Source organism: Ptychodera flava, chromosome 8 (genome assembly GCF_041260155.1).
Source record: "Ptychodera flava strain L36383 chromosome 8, AS_Pfla_20210202, whole genome shotgun sequence".
Lineage (NCBI taxonomy): Eukaryota > Metazoa > Hemichordata > Enteropneusta > Ptychoderidae > Ptychodera > Ptychodera flava.
Window position 1 is genome coordinate 24228623 of NC_091935.1, and position 19300 is coordinate 24247922.

General features: G+C 40.0%; 1 protein-coding gene across 1 annotated transcript; it reads left to right on the top strand.

Annotated features, from left to right (window-relative positions):
- Positions 1-2326: 2326 nt before the first annotated feature.
- LOC139138841 (uncharacterized) lies at positions 2327-12184 on the top strand. The gene is made up of 8 exons (XM_070707394.1): positions 2327-2535; positions 7097-7172; positions 7897-8094; positions 8507-8770; positions 9356-9502; positions 9792-10061; positions 10935-11012; positions 11459-12184. Exons 1-8 carry the CDS (start codon positions 2437-2439, stop codon positions 11605-11607), a joined length of 1281 nt encoding a protein of 426 aa, XP_070563495.1. The 5' UTR covers positions 2327-2436; the 3' UTR covers positions 11608-12184.
- The last annotated feature ends 7116 nt before the right edge of the window (positions 12185-19300 follow it).

Below are 19300 nucleotides of genomic sequence, written 5' to 3' on the forward strand. Positions count from 1 at the left end.
GATACAGCTGCTTACTCAAACGCTACCAAGAGATGTAACCTGGCTGAATAACTACATATCATCGATGGAGCACAAGGATTTATTTAGGGACAATAAATACCAATATGATAAAAACCAAATAAGTTTCGTTGTCTACAAGTTGGTTTTTTTTCTGTATGCCTTTTTCTTACCTATACGCTCTGCTCGCTTGAGACGTAACGGATTGCTTACTGTGCGTGCGTAGTAAGATGCGCCCTCTTTCGGTGAACTCTTGCTTCCGCGCGTGACCTGAATATTTTGCAGGATTAGCGAATCTGATTCAGACTTGATAATCCCACAATAGATGTGAAATATAAATCATCTTCCAAATATAGACTTCGTGGTCGGTAATCTTAACAGTCCCGATCTTCAACAACACGATAAAAACCAATGAACACAATATATGTGGTACATTTGTAAAACTGCTTGTGATAGACCGTAATTTCGCCAGCCAGCGAAATTACAGTCAGCCCGCTTTCTCCCCTTGGGGAATCACACTTGATAATCCCACAACGGATTCAGGTCACGCGCGGAAGCAAGAAAGAGGGCGCATTTTACCACGCATGCCTGACACCGTCCAATGGACAGTCCGTCACGTCTCAAGCGAGCAGAGCGTAAAGGTAAGAGAAAGGCAGACAGAAAAAAAAACTTGTAGACAACGAAACTTATTTGTTTTTTATTATATTGATATTTATTGTCCCCGAATATATCCCTGTGGATGGAGATGAGTTTCGGGACTAATCTCTAAATGCAGGCACGAAAATAAACATCGTCTTGGACCGCCTGCTTATCATGGACTCTCCAAGCAAAACAAAGGAATGGAAATTCGAATACAAAAGACAGAAAGTAAGCTGCACTTGACATCTGCGATAGGTGGAATCCGCGAAACTCTGAGTTATAGTTATGACAAAGTTTTGATGTTTACTACATCTTATTATAGAATTATATGATATATACATATATTCTCTAGTACAAATTAATAATATGTATTACTTAAGTTTCATGCATCCTGCAATCCTAACTATTCTGTCTGAAGATTGCAGGTTGCCCCTTTGTATCGGGTCCCTTTCCTTCAGCTGAAAGACGACATCTAGTGTCATCGGTCGTATTTTGAAACGAAGTAATCGCCAAGGAATGCAGGGCGATGGTTGTCTTTAGAATGTGAATAGCGTTGACGATGTTAGAATGACGTCAATGCAAACACTCGTGAATTAACTTGCTCACCTTAGATTAAACAATCTGAACTCAGCTGAAAGAATGTTTCCTCTTTTGTTTTATGTTAGATAATCTGTCTTGAAATTTGCAACGCGAAAACCAACATTTGACCAGACCTACTAAACCACCCCCTTCCTATTTTTGGAAGGTTCAACAAAACGCTTGTCACGTGACTGTTATGCAAATAAGGACTGAGTACTGTGCACAGTCGGATCCTAATATCAGGGCTTTCAGAAAATGTATACTTTATTAGCCTTCGGGTTTGGGACTTCTAAAACTTAGAAAAAATAAAAATCTGAAAGTGTCTGTTTTGTATGTAGCTATCTTAATCGTCACGATACTGTCGTCTTTCGATTGCCGGCGTCGATGCCGCGATACCTACTCGCCCTGCTCCGAGCTCAAGACTGCTTGTCAACATACACGCTAATAAGACGGCAAATGCATTGTTGCGGACATCGGAAAATCCGACTATGACGGACTCAACAAATGTCTTCACAAAGGCGTAATGAATTTTCCCACAATGTAGCAGTAAATGACCCTGAATTGCAATGACTTGCACGTACCGTGTAAGGACCATAATCGCGCCTTTAATCAAATGCCAAGTTAAAGAAAGCGATTCGTTGAATTGAAATTCAATGATTGAAAATATACATAGGGGAATTGGTCGTTCATTCTCTCATCATAATCGCGTCCATTGTAAAACAATTACAGTAAATGTTGACTGAGCCTGCTGCTTAAATGTTGCTTTGAAAAGTTTTTGCGGGGAAGTCTGCGTTGATTAACTTGTTTCTTTTGAAGGGGTTCAACTTTGCCAACTCACATATTCCATCATGTCTTTGACGTAATGAAGTACACTCTGCCATTCTTCGTCATTTTAATTAATCATGTCACACGTCATTCAATTCTCGCTCTCCGTTTAGAAAGCATTACGTCATCAGTGACGATATACGACGACGCTAATGACCGTCTTTAAAAAAACACCTATTTTTCTTTGGGCTTGTAAACAGACCCAGCTATAGATCATTCACGGTACTTTCTATTGTGGAATGGATTACAAGATGCAAATAAGGCTCGCCGAGCTTTTACGGGAACACTGTAATAAAAGCAGGGGTACCTGGTTGCATCGGGTTCACACTTGACACATACTGTCTTCAGCGAGCACGCCTGTAACTGTTTGAGTACTGCTGGCCAACTACGGCAAACATGAGACACTTGGCGGCGTTCCTTGTCGTTGCGACGGCGATTTGTTTAGCCAACGGTGTGGCCGGGAAAAACGGTCGAGCTGCAAAAAAATGCGTGGAGGTAAGACTTCTTTAGCTTTTACTTGTTGGAAAACTTTAAATAAGATGGAAATCTGAGCGAGACGTGTGTGAAAAACGACGAAGACTTGTTCGTCACAAATTACTTGCAATATTTGCAAGGGTCACGGTTTAAAGTGCTGTATTTTAAGAATTTAACTCGACATTTAAACGATTGGTGGTGCAACGCAAATATAATAAACGAAAAAAAACCCAACATAAAACAGGATATTTCTAACCAATTGGCAAACCCGATGCTTTCGATGAATGGCACGCATCTTGTCTTCGACTTTGTGGTCCAGGCCTAATTGCAGCAAAGAAAAACAAAACCCTTCAATTTACTTAAATAGATATATTTGTTGCAGTATTTTATCTTCATTCTCCTACTTGCACTGTGGACTAGTAGGGGACTAATGGACTAATAGAGACTAGCTAAGTTTACTGTAGACAGTAATTTGCCTCCGATGTCCCAGATGATTGTTAAGATTTCAACTGTGATGGAGATAGTTAGATTAAAGGAAACGTCATAATGACAGTAGTTTTATTTCTCGAATCCACAGGAATAACCCTTCGTGTTTTCTTTTTGCCATGGAAGTCTCGCTTGTAAGTCCGTGTTTACCTATGAAAAAAAACCTTGCATGGAGCTCCCCTGCCATCAGACGAAGATTTTCAAATCTGAGAGAATTTACTTGCGCAGACACGCAAAGAACTGGGACAGTACTTAAATGACAACATTAAGTTTGCACAGCAGGAAGTGTGTTCCTCTGCCCAGTAAATAAACAGAATTGTCCGCGCCATGAGCAATCGCCACATTTTTTCACAACCTTTTTTCATTGTGTAAATAGAGACTTATTCTTTCACAAGCAAGTCTAATCAACCATTGAAAGTTAGCAAACTATTGAATAACTTCGGCGACATTGCACAGTTTATCGCGATTGTCCATGGCCATGCAATAGACGACACGTTGTAGTTCTTGGTATTTAGAACAAAAAACGCCTGTCTGTACTCTTTGTAATGTCAGATATATTTTCTTCTGGAAAGACGAGTCTGTGAAAACTACTGAAAGTCGGCAAACTATTAAATAACTTTGGTGTCCAAGTTCTTTCTGAAATAAAGGTACGCGTCGCGGTTCAAGACGTAGAACAAACGTCGGATGTTTGAGTATAAGTCATGCAATATCAGAAAAACATTTATGCCGCGCAATACAACTCCAACGATGTCACTGTAGACATGGCCTACTCGATCTAATTCTACCGTGCCTTTAGGGTACTGTATGAAAGCTGACGGTACATGGGTTTTGGAAATTAACATTTCATCATAATAACGGTGCTGTACAGAAAAGTTTTTGGTTTGACATTTTCTGACGTCGGTGCACTCTTAAATGTACCGTAAATAATACATGTACACACAAGGTGTAGAACCTTAACCCCAAACTTGGGCATTCTTTCTGGGTTGCAGTTGTCGGGACGATTGAAAGAATCAAACTTTCAGTAGGGCAGTCTTCATCCCTTCTACGAATGCTGGATTCTTTTATTGCAGTTTGGAACGCTAGGTATCATCGCCGTCTACCGCAAAGATGTGCAATATTGCACAGCGAAATCGCTGCTTAAAGTTTTAATCGTCTGTCAGTCTTGTGAACCGAAGCTACGTCACCTTATATCATTCATGTCATATTCGGACTATTCAAATCTTTCTTCGCCCGCAGGCAGTTTGTTCTTCCACGTCTACCCCTGGCACAAAACAATTAAAATGCAAAACAAGTCGTCACAATGGTCTTCTCCATATGCATTGCATGTAAACGTCCTCACTGTTGGTTCAGAATACATTGAAAAGGGAAGGGTCAAGAAATCGAATTAAAAATGATCGAGCCGATATCACTTGTGACAATCGTAGACTCAGTGGCAATCGTAGACGCAGTCTCTAACGTGAGGTTAGGTGATTGCAGTTGTGACCCACGAGAAAAAAGGTTTATTTTTGTACAAAGAAGGCACCAAGCGGTAAGCAAGACTGGGGAGGCAATGTCAGGAAAGTCTGTTTTCCCGACAACAAACGCCGTGGTATCGCCCAACCGTGGTCGCGAACTCTGTTTCAATGAGGTACGGTGAGAGAATCGCTCATCGTGCGAAATTCTTGTCATGTCTGGCAACGACCTTCTTCTTAACGAGGAGCGACAGGCAGCATTCAAAAAATTAAACATCTTGTCCAGTTGAAAGACTTAAGTAATAAGGATAGCTTTGCCAAAATGGTCTGTGGCTTCGTTTCGGATCATTGCGACAATTGTCAGTCAAATCCTTGTTATTGAAAGCAGCATCGTCGTGTAGATTTTAAGAATCCCTTGAGAAAATCGCTTTTGGTATGATTTTGGCTTCTGCAATTCTCGTTTAGACGCAACGATGACGTAACCAGGAGCCACTTCGGCTTGTTTCTTTTGTCGAGCAGAGGTGATTGGAAAGTCCTTTCTCTGTTTTACAAATGCTAATTATGTGGATCTCTTTGGACGCCAGTTTTGAAAAAAAGCAATGAGAATTGTTTATTGGTCTACTTGCCTTGTTAAGAGGGATAACCTTCACGCTTTGGTTTAGGTGGGGAGGGGGCATTCAACTTTCGGTTTCATTTATCTACAGAGATTCGAGTAGGAAGACGATACGAAGTATAATCGTCTCTTTGTACGGCGTTTGTTGCGGATAAGAATTGGTCAACAGCGCTATCAAAGAGCGTGGCTTGGCGAAAATTCTGATGGCGATGGACACGACCGTAGGTTTGTCACAAAAATAAAGAATCGCGCACGCCACACGTGGCTGATGCAGACAAAAGCGGGACAAATTTTTGTCTTTGACAATGTGCACCTGTGTTTCATTAATGCATCTTGTGGTCAAATCTTTTGATAGGGTATCGTTTGAATCATAAACACTGGTGGTATCCGAGCACGAATATCGCCATTTCCCGACAGAGCAATATGTGAAAGACTCACAAAAAATTTCCGACAAATATTTATATTTGCTTGTTAATGACGGAACTTCGACGTTGCTATGAATACGCCCTCTCGCGGTCACATCGGATGGGTGTGACTACATCAACAGGTCAAAATTTTTGCTCGCAGACAGCTGAGATGTTCGCTCCGACAACTGGTTACAGCAAACATGGACTATATACACATAGAACATGAGTGGAACTATTTATGGCTTGCGGGCCTGAAATATCGATAGAAATAAAAATATTTGCCCTTTATTCTTGTTTGTGTATTTTACTGAGAGTTGAGTATTTGTGCTCCATTATGTAAAATCGAATAAAGTTTACTTAACCCGATTATCACAAATCCTGTGACCGAAACAATGACAAACGTTACTAATTCGAACTCATTTCCATATCAATGGCTTTCATACGGCGTTTAGATGAAGAATTTCACCAACAGCCACAAAAATGAACTGAAAATTAACTGCTTATAAAAACAGTTACCGATTAAAATTTGGTAGGAAATTGACTTGCTTTAAGTTTCCGTCCGACAATGTTAAGGTAGAATGCGCCTCGGGGACCGATATTTTGACTCTCAAATTTTACAATTCTTTTCTGATCTACCACTCGTTTTGGCAGATAGTTTGTTACAAAGTGACACCAGTGACGCAAATACCTGAATCTTTATTCTTGCTTAGGAAAGAGAAAGGTTGAAAGTTTCCTTGAGGCAAGTTTGAGCAAAAGTTTAAGTTTTTCACTTTCTAGGCGCTTACCACCTCAAGTCGATATCGTGTTAGTTCGATATGATGGACGAACAAGCATAGGAATGTCGCTAGCGTTACCGAGGGCAGCATCGAGGGTCGAGAGTTGGACAAGTAATGCGAATACCCGCGGAGATATCCCCGTACAGCCTCCATTACAAGGCAAACCGATGGACGGAGTCCAATTGTCCAACAACTAAATTTGAATAACAGGAGATGAAAAAAAAATTGTTTAATATTTACTATGACAATTTTTAAAAACAGATTAATGTAAGAAAACAGCAGTGAGGACTACTAATGATCTGACAATTTTGTTACAAATCCGAAGAGCACGCTCTTCCAGAGCACGCTCTGTCCAGTAAACGGAACTGTTACATCTCTCTGTGATATCTTGCGCATTCACACAATAATTCTTTTACCTGTTGCATGATGCATTGCTTGCTAGAATGTACAATGTGTACATTACTCATAGAACTTTTTAGCCGTCACTAGCAGTGTATAGCAGGGTATGTTACTCATAGAACACTATGGCAGGTTACACCCTGACCTTTATACTCGTCTTCTATGGATACAAAATACACGAGGCATTTACTTTGCATTACAAATTTGCGCCATTCTTGTCTATTAATCCGTTATACAACACAAAATCAGTATGTTTTGTAGTTTTGAGGGTGTATACGGTTTTTGATAAATACAGCTACAGCTATGCATTGTGGGATAACCGGAAAAACGGCTATACAGTTCAAAGATTACACTGCTCATTGTTTACTTTGCTCGCGACAATCGATATGTTTTCGGTGCATTTAGATAGTAATTGCAATCTGAGGCTGACAGTGTAATTCTTTATTTCAGAATGACACAAGACCTGCAAAACTATCGAGGAAAGATCTCGCCATTCACAACTTTAAACGCTTGCTGCATATACGAGGTTAGTGAACGGCTCAGTGAAGAAGAGATTTCCTTGTAAGGCGCTGAAGACAATAAGACAATGTAACGATTAGATTGCGGAACTCAAAAAGAGAAAAGTTTCAATGATGTTTGTTAATGTTGAAAAAAGAGGGAAAGCCATCATTCTGAACGACATCTGAACTATTTGACTTTTAGCCGGAACAGCCCCTCTTATTCTCTGTCAGCCTGTCTGTCTGTCTGTCTGTCTGTCTGTCTGTCTGTCTGTCTGTCTGTCTCTCTGCCTGTATGTATGTATGTATGTATGTATGTATGTATGTATGTATGTATGTATGTATGTATGTATGTATGTATGTATGTATGTATGTATGTATGTATGTATGTCTCTGTCTGCCTGTTTTTCTCTTTTTCTGTCCCCTTGTCTTTCTCTGCATGCCTGCATATGTCTGTCTGTCTGTCTGTCTGTCTGTCTGTCTGTCGGTCTCTCTCCCCCCCCTCTCTCTCTCTCTCTCTCTCTCTCTCTCTCTCTCTCTCTCTCTCTCTCTCTCTCTCTCTCTCTCTCTCTCTCTCTCTCTCTCTCTCTCTCTCTCATCGGAATGTACTTGCAACACGAAATATTGTGAACTGAAGTTGAACTTCAGGAACAATCACCACAGCAGGGCACATCACGGGTAGGCGGGTAAGGTAGAGTAACCGTGGATACTTAAATACAGAACAAGATTCACGTTGTCATTTTTCTCTTTTAGATGGTGCCGCTTACTACGATGAGTCGGGATGTGCCAATTGGTATCCCAATTACCCCTACCGCTGTGCTGACGGCAAGACTTGTATTCCCGAGCGCAATATATGTGACGGACATGTTCTGTGCAGTGACGGTAGCGATGAAGTCGACTGTGGGGATGACAGTGACGACGACGACGACAACAACGAAGTTGTTGATGACGGTAAGTAAGATCAACTTCACCGTTTCGAGTATCACAGCTTGACTTAGCAATGGCAAAGCTTCTCCTGGCTCTGCGGATGAGATTTTATCATTGATGTAATAGGTTATAGAGAGACAGACATACGGACAGACAGACAGACAGATAGATAGATAGATAGATAGATAGATAGATAGATAGATAGATAGATAGATAGATAGATAGATAAGTAGCAAAGTAGGTAGGTAAGTATAGGTAGATAGGTGTTCGACGTAATCCATCACGAGGACTCAGTAAACTTCTGAACGGGAGAAAAAAACTGAGATTCATTGAGCGAATATAAGGAGACTTCTCGTACGTCAAACGGTCAAATTTGAATCAAACATACACGAGCGTTTTCAGCATGACGTCTGTAGGTGTCGCATTTGGTTTGCAGATGCCGCCTACTTCGATTCCGACGGGTGCGCCTTCTGGTTTCCCAATTACCCGTACCGATGTAAGGACGGGTCTCTCTGCATTCCGGAGAGTAACATCTGCGACGGGCACGAACTCTGTGGTGACGGCAGTGACGAGATAGGCTGTGACAGTGACGGTGGCGACGACGGAGGTGATGACGGTGGCGACGACGGAGGCGATGACGGGGGCGACGATGGAGGCGATGACGGGGCCGACGATGGAGGCGATAGTGACGGAGATTCTGGTGAGTAATAGCATCGCAGGAAATGCAGCAGTGTGTTGCATGGAAAGATCACTTACACGGAAAAGGCGGGAATGTCGATGTGGCCGCAGTCCGTCATTACAAAAGCTCGCGTGTTAGTTAATCCTTTGAGTGCCAAAGTCAACTTTTGTCCCTGTATAAAATACAACCAACACAATTTTTTTCAGATTTTTTCCAAATTTTTTTTCAAAACTGTAGCTGATGAAAAGTGGTGTCCATCTAGTCTAAACTTGTCGAAAAAATTACAGAGAAATTCATAAAATTGTTAAAATTTTGCACTAAAATTTTGGCGGGAAAATTTACAGCACTCAAAGCGGGCAGACATCTTGTCTCAAAGCACACAAAAATGGAAATTGGAATGAAAGTACATTTTGGCATCGATTGCTATAAATATCCGATTGAAGCAACTTTATGATGGATCCCCAACATGATGGAAGTTCCCTATTCTGTATAAAACACCTAGTTTATACAGACACCATGACCATGTGTGTCAGACACCATTACCTCACGTGCAAATCCTCAACACTAATTCTATGTTGCATGCAACACAAACATTGTTCTCCACAGAAAAAGCACAGTATGACACCAACGGTTGTGCCGTTTGGTATCCTAGCAGTCCCTACAAATGCATTGACGGGTCTCTCTGTCTCGCGGAAGGCCAACTGTGTGATGGCTTGGGCCAATGCGGTGACTTCAGCGATGAAGTAGACTGTGGTAAGCATGAAAGCTGTGACTTTACAGCCATTGCATACATTTCTGGGTTTCGAAATGGGCGGGTGACTTTATAGCCATTTCATACATTTCAGGGTTTCGAAATGGGCGGGGGAATGCCTGTTGGACCTGATTATTTCCCATCTTTTCTGATCATTCTGCCATCGACGCGGGATGCTTAGTCTATATTTCCGAATAATTTTGTAGATTTTCCGAGGTCAAAAAAGGAAATGAAAAGGGCTAGGAGAGATTGGCTCTTGTTCCAAAGCTATAAGTAGATGAATTCTTGCAGGTTACGGAGAGACAGATGCCAACGGATGCACGATGCCAAATCAGCAGGGAAACACCGGTTTTGCCGACCTGTACGACCAGTTGCTCGAAGCTCACAACTATTTCCGCTGTCTCCACGGCGTGTCTGCTCTGACGTGGGACGACACGTTGACCAACGTGGGTCAGCTTGTCGCAAACGACAACGCCAACGCGGGCCAACTCCAGCACAGTACGTACAGCTATGGCGAAAACCTTGCTGTGTCCGGACTGCCATCATTTGATAACGCTGCAGGTTCGTCTGTTAATTTTTTTGTCATGGTACGACACGGTTGTGTCATGTATATGATGAACTTCTTGTTGTTTATGGTAGTTGGCGCCTCGAAAGTGAAAGACTTAAACTTTTGCTCAAACTTTCCTCAATCGCTCACTTACTTTTTTTATTTTACCGTATTTTGTTTTATTCTCATCAACAGCGCCAGTTGGCAGCCACTTACAGACAAAACTAGACAAATTAATTATGAAATATAAAAAATAAATCTAATGAAAGACAAAATTGAAAATGAAGGAACTACATACAAGAGACATACAGAAGATTGAAAAATTACCAAATCAGGAATAAAAGTCAGGAGTCACCGTGCAAAGTTTGGTCAAGAGAAACTAACTACCTATTTTAACTCTATAGGGAAAATGTCTGTTTTCGAAAAATCAAATAAGCTTGCGAAATACTTTAAAATGTGCCCCATCAAGCGGTACTAACATGAAAGGGCTGTAAATTTTGAGAATCCAAATATCTGTACCCTATAGGCACACCGTCCATTTTACCTATTTTCGAGAACCCTCTCCGTATTAGAGTCATTACATGTGAGCGCATTTTGTTTTTGTGATGTTTTGTTCTTGCAGCCAGCATAGACACCTATTCTTAAGCTTCTTGCTCGGAGACTCAAACTTACTTTCTACAATGGGTGTTCAAGTAATTATGAATAGTGTAGAAATGTATAGTGCAAAATTACGCCCTCTTGCAGCGTGCAAATACTCATTAGGATGGTGGGATTTTTGAAAGAAAAGGTTTTGTGATACTCCAGCAGGGACAACAAGTTAGATATTTCTTATCAACGCATATATCCATGATCATTGTTTCGTTTTGTTTTTTCCTTTGTTTTTGCAGGATATGGATTTGTGAAGATGTGGTACGATGAAATCGACATATACAATTACAACAACCCTGGATTTTCTTCCGGAACAGGTAAGATGTGCGAGATTTCCAATAAGGCCATTTAAAGAAAATTCTTTGTTTGCCGTCCTAGGATTTTTTAAAAACCTACCAGCCAGCCAGGGAAAAACAAACACTGACAAAAAACACAAGTGTATTTAGATAAACTCAACTTTTATTTGGTTTCCTTTGAAAGAATAATATTTTTATTTGTAATAGTGTTAACATTGTGTTGGTTTTCTTAATTTTCTCTGAAAACCTGACAGCACGCGGATGGCAAACAAAAATTTTCATTTAAAGCGAGCACCTAATAGCAAAACCTAAGATCCACAATACTGCCCTTTGCTTTCCTCCATGTTTTAATGGCGTTGCTGCGTTTTCACAACCCAGCGTTATCACGGTTTTCACAAAAATTCTTTTTAATGATTCTATAAGGATGATTCGCTGTATACTTCATGTTTGGTTTATTTCATCCACAGGGCATTTTACTCAGGTAGTATGGGCTAACAGCCAAAAGGTCGGTTGTGGCATAGCCCAGAGTGGCGGATCGGTGTATGTGGCCTGTGAGTACGACCCGCCGGGCAACTATGCCAATCAGTACGAGACCAACGTTCCGCCACCTCTGTAACGCGAAATGTCGATGGAATGGAGCTGAACTATCCGACTCATGTATATACACAGGCGATATTTACAAACAACACAGACTGAGGCATTGAAAAACAATCCGGAAGGTATAAAGAGGGATTTAATTCATAGCATCGAAATATCAAAAAAATTGTCAAGTTGTCACTTTTATTGGTTCAAATCTGTAGATGAGCATACAACGTTTCCAAGTAGGGATGCCAGCTAAAACGAAAAAAAAAACCCAAAAAACAAAGCCCAGCGCTCTTTAAACTGAAAAAAGCGAGTTAAATTTTGGTATGAGACGTAATATGTTCTCAGCACATAATGAAACTTATCGATGACACATTTATCTGAACACGATCGCCCATCGCGATACGTGCCCTTTGATAAGGACGTATGTGACACGTGTGTAATATCATAGACCCTAAAACATCTTTTTTTAAGGGTGTATGGTAATATGAAGAATTTTCTTCACTCATTTTTGTAGGGTTACTTTGTTATCTTGTAAATTTGACAAAATGTTACACTCGCTGATCCTATTGCACTTTGAAAACGCTCGAATAAAGCTACTTCAAAATGTAGATGATATTTATCTTCAGTTATCTGTAAGTATATGTATGTATGTATGTATGTATGTATGTATGTATGTATGTATGTATGTATGTATGTATGTACGTATGTACGTACGTACGTACGTACGTACGTACGTACGTACGTATGTATGTATGTATGTATGTATGTATGTATGTATGTATGTATGTATGTATGTATGTATGTATGTATGTATGTATGTATGTGTGTATTGTGTATGTATGTATGTATGTATGTATGTATGTATGTATGTATGTATGTATGTATGTATGTATGTATGTATGTGTGTGTGTGTGTGTGTGTGTGTGTGTATGTATGTATGTATGTATGTATGTATGTATGTATGTATGTATGTATTATGTGTGTGTGGATGTATGTATGTATGTATGTATGTATGTATGTATGTATGTATGTATGTATGTATGTATGTATGTATGTATGTATGTATGTATGTATGTATGTAGTGTATGTGTGTATGTATGTATGTATGTATGTATGGATGTATGTATGGATGGATGGATGGATGGATGGATGGATGGATGGGTGGGGTGGGTTGGGTGGGTGGGTGGGTGGGTGGGTGGGTGGATGGATAGATGGATGGATGGATGTGTATGGATGTATGGATGTGTATGGATGGATGGATGGTGGATGGATGGATGGATGGATGGATGGACGGATGGATGGATGAATGGATGAATGGATCGATGGAGGGAGGGGTGGTTGTATCTGTGTCTGTGCAATTACGTATCATTTGTTCATACAAATACAGGTTTTGCACAGTACCAAAATCGTAAAGACCAGCACGTCATCTGCTTTGCCAGAACAAAGAATTGAGGGCCTACGGTGGAAATTGCTACAAATCAAGAAAATTCGGAGGTCAATTGGGATTTGGTCAAGTTGAACCACGCTATTTAAGCCCTTCCCCTTTCTTAAAGAAAACCGGACTATTTTCTAATGGAGGTTGGAGCCAGTGTCAGGTTGCATTACGACTGCCACGATAGGACATACAATGACTCCTAAAATTCATTAAAGCTGTATAGATCGTTTCTAGGCAAAGCAAAATATTTGACCACTTTGCTAGGCATTCATTATAGCTCTGTGCAATCTTCCTCCACCAACGGATAACCATGCTGACGCGGATTGTAGTTTGCCCGCCCAGTAACAACTACACAGCGTTCGTTCCCCTAATATACGTGACCATATCCGTTAATATCGATACTGCGTCTTCAAACAGTCACACGGACGTTGAGTCTTGACAAGTACGTGTTGGTACCTGGATGACTAACATTCCTTTTGTTATGAACTGCTCTCATTTTGCATTCAGGAACATGTCAAGATCAATTACAAATTGCGGAATGTTACGTCAAGTCGTCAAGTTTCTCTCTCCTGCCAAATTGACCCAATTGAACAGTCTTACAGCCTGTTTCAGCGTCTTATTCTTTGATTTGTCAGAGGGACAGTAATTTGTGTTTGCATTTGAAAACATATAGTTACGTCATCTAGGTCGCTTTGTATACGTCATCCAAAATATCCCCAGTGAGACAAATAAATCGCCTTAAATTTGAAAAGTTTGTATCGACAGAGGCGTAATTCGATTTAATTGCCCTGTCGTCCCGTCGAGAATATTTCCAATAGAAAAGCTTCATTGTCGAGTGCCGACCTTCCAAACTGGATGGTAAAGGCAGTTGCCATAATTAAAGGTTACGTAAACCCCTTAGCCAACACTTGACGTCAATAGTAAATAGTTTAGAGCGTCTTGCAGCGAATGACAAGTTGTATCACTCTTCTTGTATGTATAGACAGGGATGTACAAAACTCTATTTTTGTACATCCATGATTGTGGTCGATAGATTGCAGGTTTCAATTCTTGGTTGCTGATAAATTTTGCGGTTGATATATTAATCACATGCGATGCGGATATCTAGGTTCAGGGTTGTGCTGGCCTCTGCTGCCACCAGTGATTACGCAGTATGCCATGAGAAATACTTGAAAACGTTCTTTGTCTAAGGACGGTGCATTGGGTGGCGATTTAGGCTTCCATGGAACTAAGGCAAGCATCGAAAATGTATTCAACAAACTTGTTTATGTCTTTTTTCGAAAATGACAGAAGCAATAAATTACAAACTGCTTGCCTTCTCAGAATCGATATGTAAATCTGTCCTTACACTATTGCAGATTGGACTATTTTTTTTCCATTATTTGTTTCACTGGTGGAAAGAGTTTGGGGTTTCCAACGCCTATAAAGTACTACAATAAAGTTGACAACAGTCCCGCTGCAGCAGGGATTTAGTCACGCCGCGAAAATGAATTCAACCACTGGAAGGACTGTGATTAAACGTACATGTTTGTGTTTGTTTGTTTGTTTGTTGGTTTGTTTGTTTTTTTAGAAAATGACAGCTGAGAAGCAGACAATCAACGAGGTGTTCACTGAACCCTGAAGGCAAGTTACTGCAGGTCATTGACCGTGTCACTTCGGCTTCTTAAATTCACACCCGTAACTTCAAACATAATTAATTTGAATGATATCCACGGAAACGATGTAAATACATCGTCATAAAGTTTAATGATCTAAAATAAAATCTTATAAATCAGTATATTAGATCATAAGTCAGGGTCTGTAAATAAAAGGTTTTAATTTGATCTATACCCCAATCTTGAGACAAAATTTGTGGACCCTTCATCAAATGCATGCCTGGGAAAATAACAGCAACTCAGGACACACCAGCAGTAATTTGTCCCTGTTCCTGATCTATACTTACCTCAGAGATACCTGCAAGTGTTCTACTACACTGACCAAGGTGTTCTGTCCACCCCTTGCAAATTTGCAGTCGAATCGTCGTCTTGGTTCTTTTGTTCAAAGGGACAGTAGCTGTAACTTTTGACTTTTCTTCACTACTTTTGTTTTGTATTTCTAATGGCAGGGTTATTGTTCTTCTCCCCAAAGCATGTTGAATCACCAATTACTTGGCTTTGCACACACGGCGTCTATACATGTAAAATGCCAAATACTCTACAATAACATTAACAGCGCAGTTTATACATGCCGAGTTGACAAGCTCAACACTGCGCGTGCGCATCTCATCATGCTTTTGGAAGCAGTGCAGAAACTGTAGTTGACATTTAAATCAAGAATAGTGAAAAATCATCAAACGTTAAAGGTATTTGCCCTTTAAGAGATTAAAATGTTGATGGGTCATCGCTTGAAGTTGACTTGTTATAAAAAAGCTATTGAAGATAAATCTTGTGCGACACTCTTCGCCTTGAACATACATGTATCTACAAATCCCATCAAGCTCCTGTACGTTGGTATAACAAGGGCGCTCACAAAGGAAATTTTAAACAAGAATCTGAATGATTATCCTTAATATAAATATTCTTAATATAAAAAGACAAAAAAATAATAAGCGCGGCATGTTCAGAACGGAGGGTTTTTTTTGTGTACAAAATAGGCACCATCAAAATTATTTGTCGAATCAAATCAAAGATCCACTGGGAGAAAAATGAAAAACATATTACATGATTCATGAGAAATAGCTTTGACTTTGTGAAAGATATTAAGTATGCGAATCGGGAAGAAAAAAGTCATCAGCCGATCATATGCTCTCCACTGGATAATACAATTTGTTCGACTCTGGTTATCTCATACAGACAGCGCCCCCATATTTGGTGTACCATTTATCTTTCTTTTTTGTTGGAAAGGAGCGTATAGCAACGCTATGAATGGTTGCCTTCCTACATGCTGTCAAACACACCTTACTTTTGGCTTTATAACAATATCTTGTTAGGGTTAAAGATTTCGTAATTAGTGATTTTTTTTAAATAGCATTTTCTCTCTGCTTAAGTATCAGAGAAAATTTTAAATCGGACCTACGCTTTGATACCTTAAAGGTCATACATAATCTCCGGGAAAATAGTTTACTCGCGCTTGAACAATGACTTGGCAATAGCTTCCTGAAGTATGATGGCAAACCAAAACACGATTGGGACTTATTTGGGAGAATTGGATCTTTCAATTGTTCAGATTTATCAAAAGTGTAAGGAGGCCCTATAGCTGAAAGTTGCAATATTACAAATTACCCATAAAAACTGGTGTGTTGCAAGGAAAGAAAAGAAGACGAGCCAACATTTGCAGATTAAACCAACGATACTGCACTATCCAATAATCCAAAATTAGTTCCAATCGTGTTACCAGTAAAAACTGTAGACACTCTAAGCAAGAAAGCGGCGTATTTAAAAATTACGCGTCCTTGAAAGGGAAAACGAGAAACCGGAATCTGTGTTGTAGTTTTGAGTACAGCGCGATACATTTACATCAGATTAACGTATACACTGCTGTTGATTTGATAAGATTAAATTAGATTTATCTATTAATCGAACTTGAACTATGAATGGCCATGCAAAGATAATACTGTCCGAACAACAAAATTTCACACGTGTTATTGGCCGACAGCTCCTCTTTTAGGTGAAGTAATATCCAAATCATCACGAATAACCCTGGAATTATAGTTCTCTCTTGTTCCAGTTTACACGCTGAATCATCGATTAGTGGTTCAACAATAAACCGTAGACTAGTTTGTTCTGTCCATTGGTTCGTTTCCCGCCATTTTTCTGTGGTGATTACATAAATGAATGTTGCCATAGCTGCAGAAGCTAGCGTGAGAAATATGTGTACCAAACAATGAGATGTAACCTGTGCACTATCATTAGATACGTGGGTAAACACAAACCTGCCCTGCGTTTATATGGCTTGGGTGGCGCTGCAACATCCTCGCATAATTAAACTCGAGATAAAATAAACGAGAGTCCCGCAAATGTTTGAACGAAATCATCTGAAATAAAGCACAAACAGGAGATGGATATTTGTATCGAATCATCTACAGAATTGCAGGTAATGATGTTATACTCCCTGGGCAACACAGCTAGATTAGTATACGGAGTAGTGGCGTTGTATTGCATTGTATTGTCTTTCGATTTTACACTGTTTGTGGTGCAGTGTGAAATTGGAGTTAACAAAGGTGACTTTTATCAGTACGTCAGATGCCTCTGATTACAAGAGTACATCCATTATTTTCCCGTTTTGACAAAACTCGCCCACGCAATCGAAAGGACTGACAATGTCAGAACATGCAACTATTCCTTGCATAACCAAATATAATGGCTGTACAATACTCTAAATATGCCAAGTCATTCTTTACCAGCATTTCCAAAATAATTGTTTTTGCATGATTTAGCTTTGAAATCCGAAAGGAAATCCGTCATACTCATCTTAAATTGAATGTGAAGGAAGGGGTACTTGTATCATTCAATGTAAAATTACTGAACAAAACTGAACGAAAAATCATAGTGATAAATATCACAAGATTAAACAGCGAGTCAACGCGAAGTGTATTCCATTGCCGCTTTTAGTGCCTCAGAATGTTGATGCGTTCACTTCTAAGTCAACAGAAATCTTACATCTTCTGTGGTCCCAATTAACGTGACGATAATTGGTGTGAAGACCTTGGGTATTCGTGTGTATTTTGCTGTATTCCCATTCGGTTTTATCTTGGTAGTTGTTTTTTCTACTCTTGTTTACAATCGCTGACAGCTGGTCGACTTTGGACTATCTCGATTGCTCTTGCATTGAATGTCGAGTTCTGGCGCTTAACATGTGAAATAAATAATTTTCTAGCAATGAGGCACATTAAGGTACCCTGCGTCTTGTCTCCCGGGCTTTACTTCCCACTGTTTGGATGTAGATTTTTCTCAGACGCATGCGCTACATCGACAGTAGCACCTTGAATCAGTTAGATAGATCACTTAGGGATTCAGACCGCGTGGTACTGTCATGCTTTAATAATTTCTCCTTTTATATTTCCATAGAGAAATAAGCTTAAAGGGCCAGCAGCTGTAAGTTTTGATGAGTTTTCCTGACCATATTTGTTTTGTATGTCAACAGAATTTTCGATGTTAAACTCCCCAAAGAATGTTGACATACCAAGTATTTAGCCTGTCAACATAGCATACGTGCTATGTTGACAAGCTGAATACCAAGTATTTAGCTTGTCAACATAGCACGTATACGTGCTAGATGCACTGTTATTGTCGACGTTTTTCAATTCTAGTCAGGACCAGAATGCACTTGCCAACAAAACAATGCTGTCAATACAGGCTGAGTTTATACGGTAAAAAATGTGTATCATATCTCAACATCCTCTTGGGAGTAGAAAAAGAAACTGTCGTTTATTCCACCCTAAAAACAAATATAGTAAAATAGTCACAAGTTACAGCTTCTGGCAAGTTCATGTGCACTGCCGAGCACAGGCCCGAGGATGTTTACTTTGCAACCTGGAAGGAAAGTAACGGAGACACCTGTGACACTAACTCTTAATGAGATGCACTGATATCAGTGAACACTGCGATTCATCGCAGCGTTTCAACGCACATAACCAAAATTATCTTTTACGCCCGATCAATGGAATATTGTATTGAACAAGAGGAAACATCTCCATACCGTTCACAGCTTACTTTACAATCAAGTCAGAGAGAGAGAGAGAGAGAGAGAGAGAGAGAGAGAGAGAGAGAGAGAGAGAGAGAGCGTCGCAACAAATGTAAGAACAAACTGGAACACTTGCTGGACTATGATGCGTGCATGACACACAGATCCGATTGCAAAATTTAAGATTGCAGATGAATAATACTCTCGCGCGCGCGCTCTCTCTCTCTCTCTCTCTCTCTCTCTCTCTCTCTCTCTCTCTCTCTCTCTTTTATTTTTTTTTTGCTGTTGTCGTTTTGTTCTGCCGTAGTTGTGGATTGCTTTATTTATATATCAAGATCCCTAAGAGGATATGATTATATGATTTCAATAAAGGCTTTATTTTACTTTACATTATAATCAAAATACTATGATAACATTCCTTCCAATATTTCAGCTTTGACACACCGCTTCCTATCGATCACTGTTTTACCAACCTGAGATCCCTTCTGCTCAGACAATCTGTTAAATCCATCATGTGCCTTTCTCGTGACTTACAGACTTTTCCCTCCAAAACTAATTTATGAACGGGAAGGCTCGCCTTCCCACATCAGAGACATTACTTTATACTTTCAACGAACACTTCACGTCA

Coding starts and splice junctions, on each gene's coding strand:
- LOC139138841 (XM_070707394.1), top strand. CDS start 2,437: ATGAGACACTTGGCGGCGTTCCTTGTCGTTGCGACGGCGATTTGTTTA. Junction 7,173..7,896: donor ACGCTTGCTGCATATACGAG/GTTAGTGAACGG, acceptor TTTCTCTTTTAG/ATGGTGCCGCTTACTACGAT. Junction 8,771..9,355: donor CGATAGTGACGGAGATTCTG/GTGAGTAATAGC, acceptor TGTTCTCCACAG/AAAAAGCACAGTATGACACC.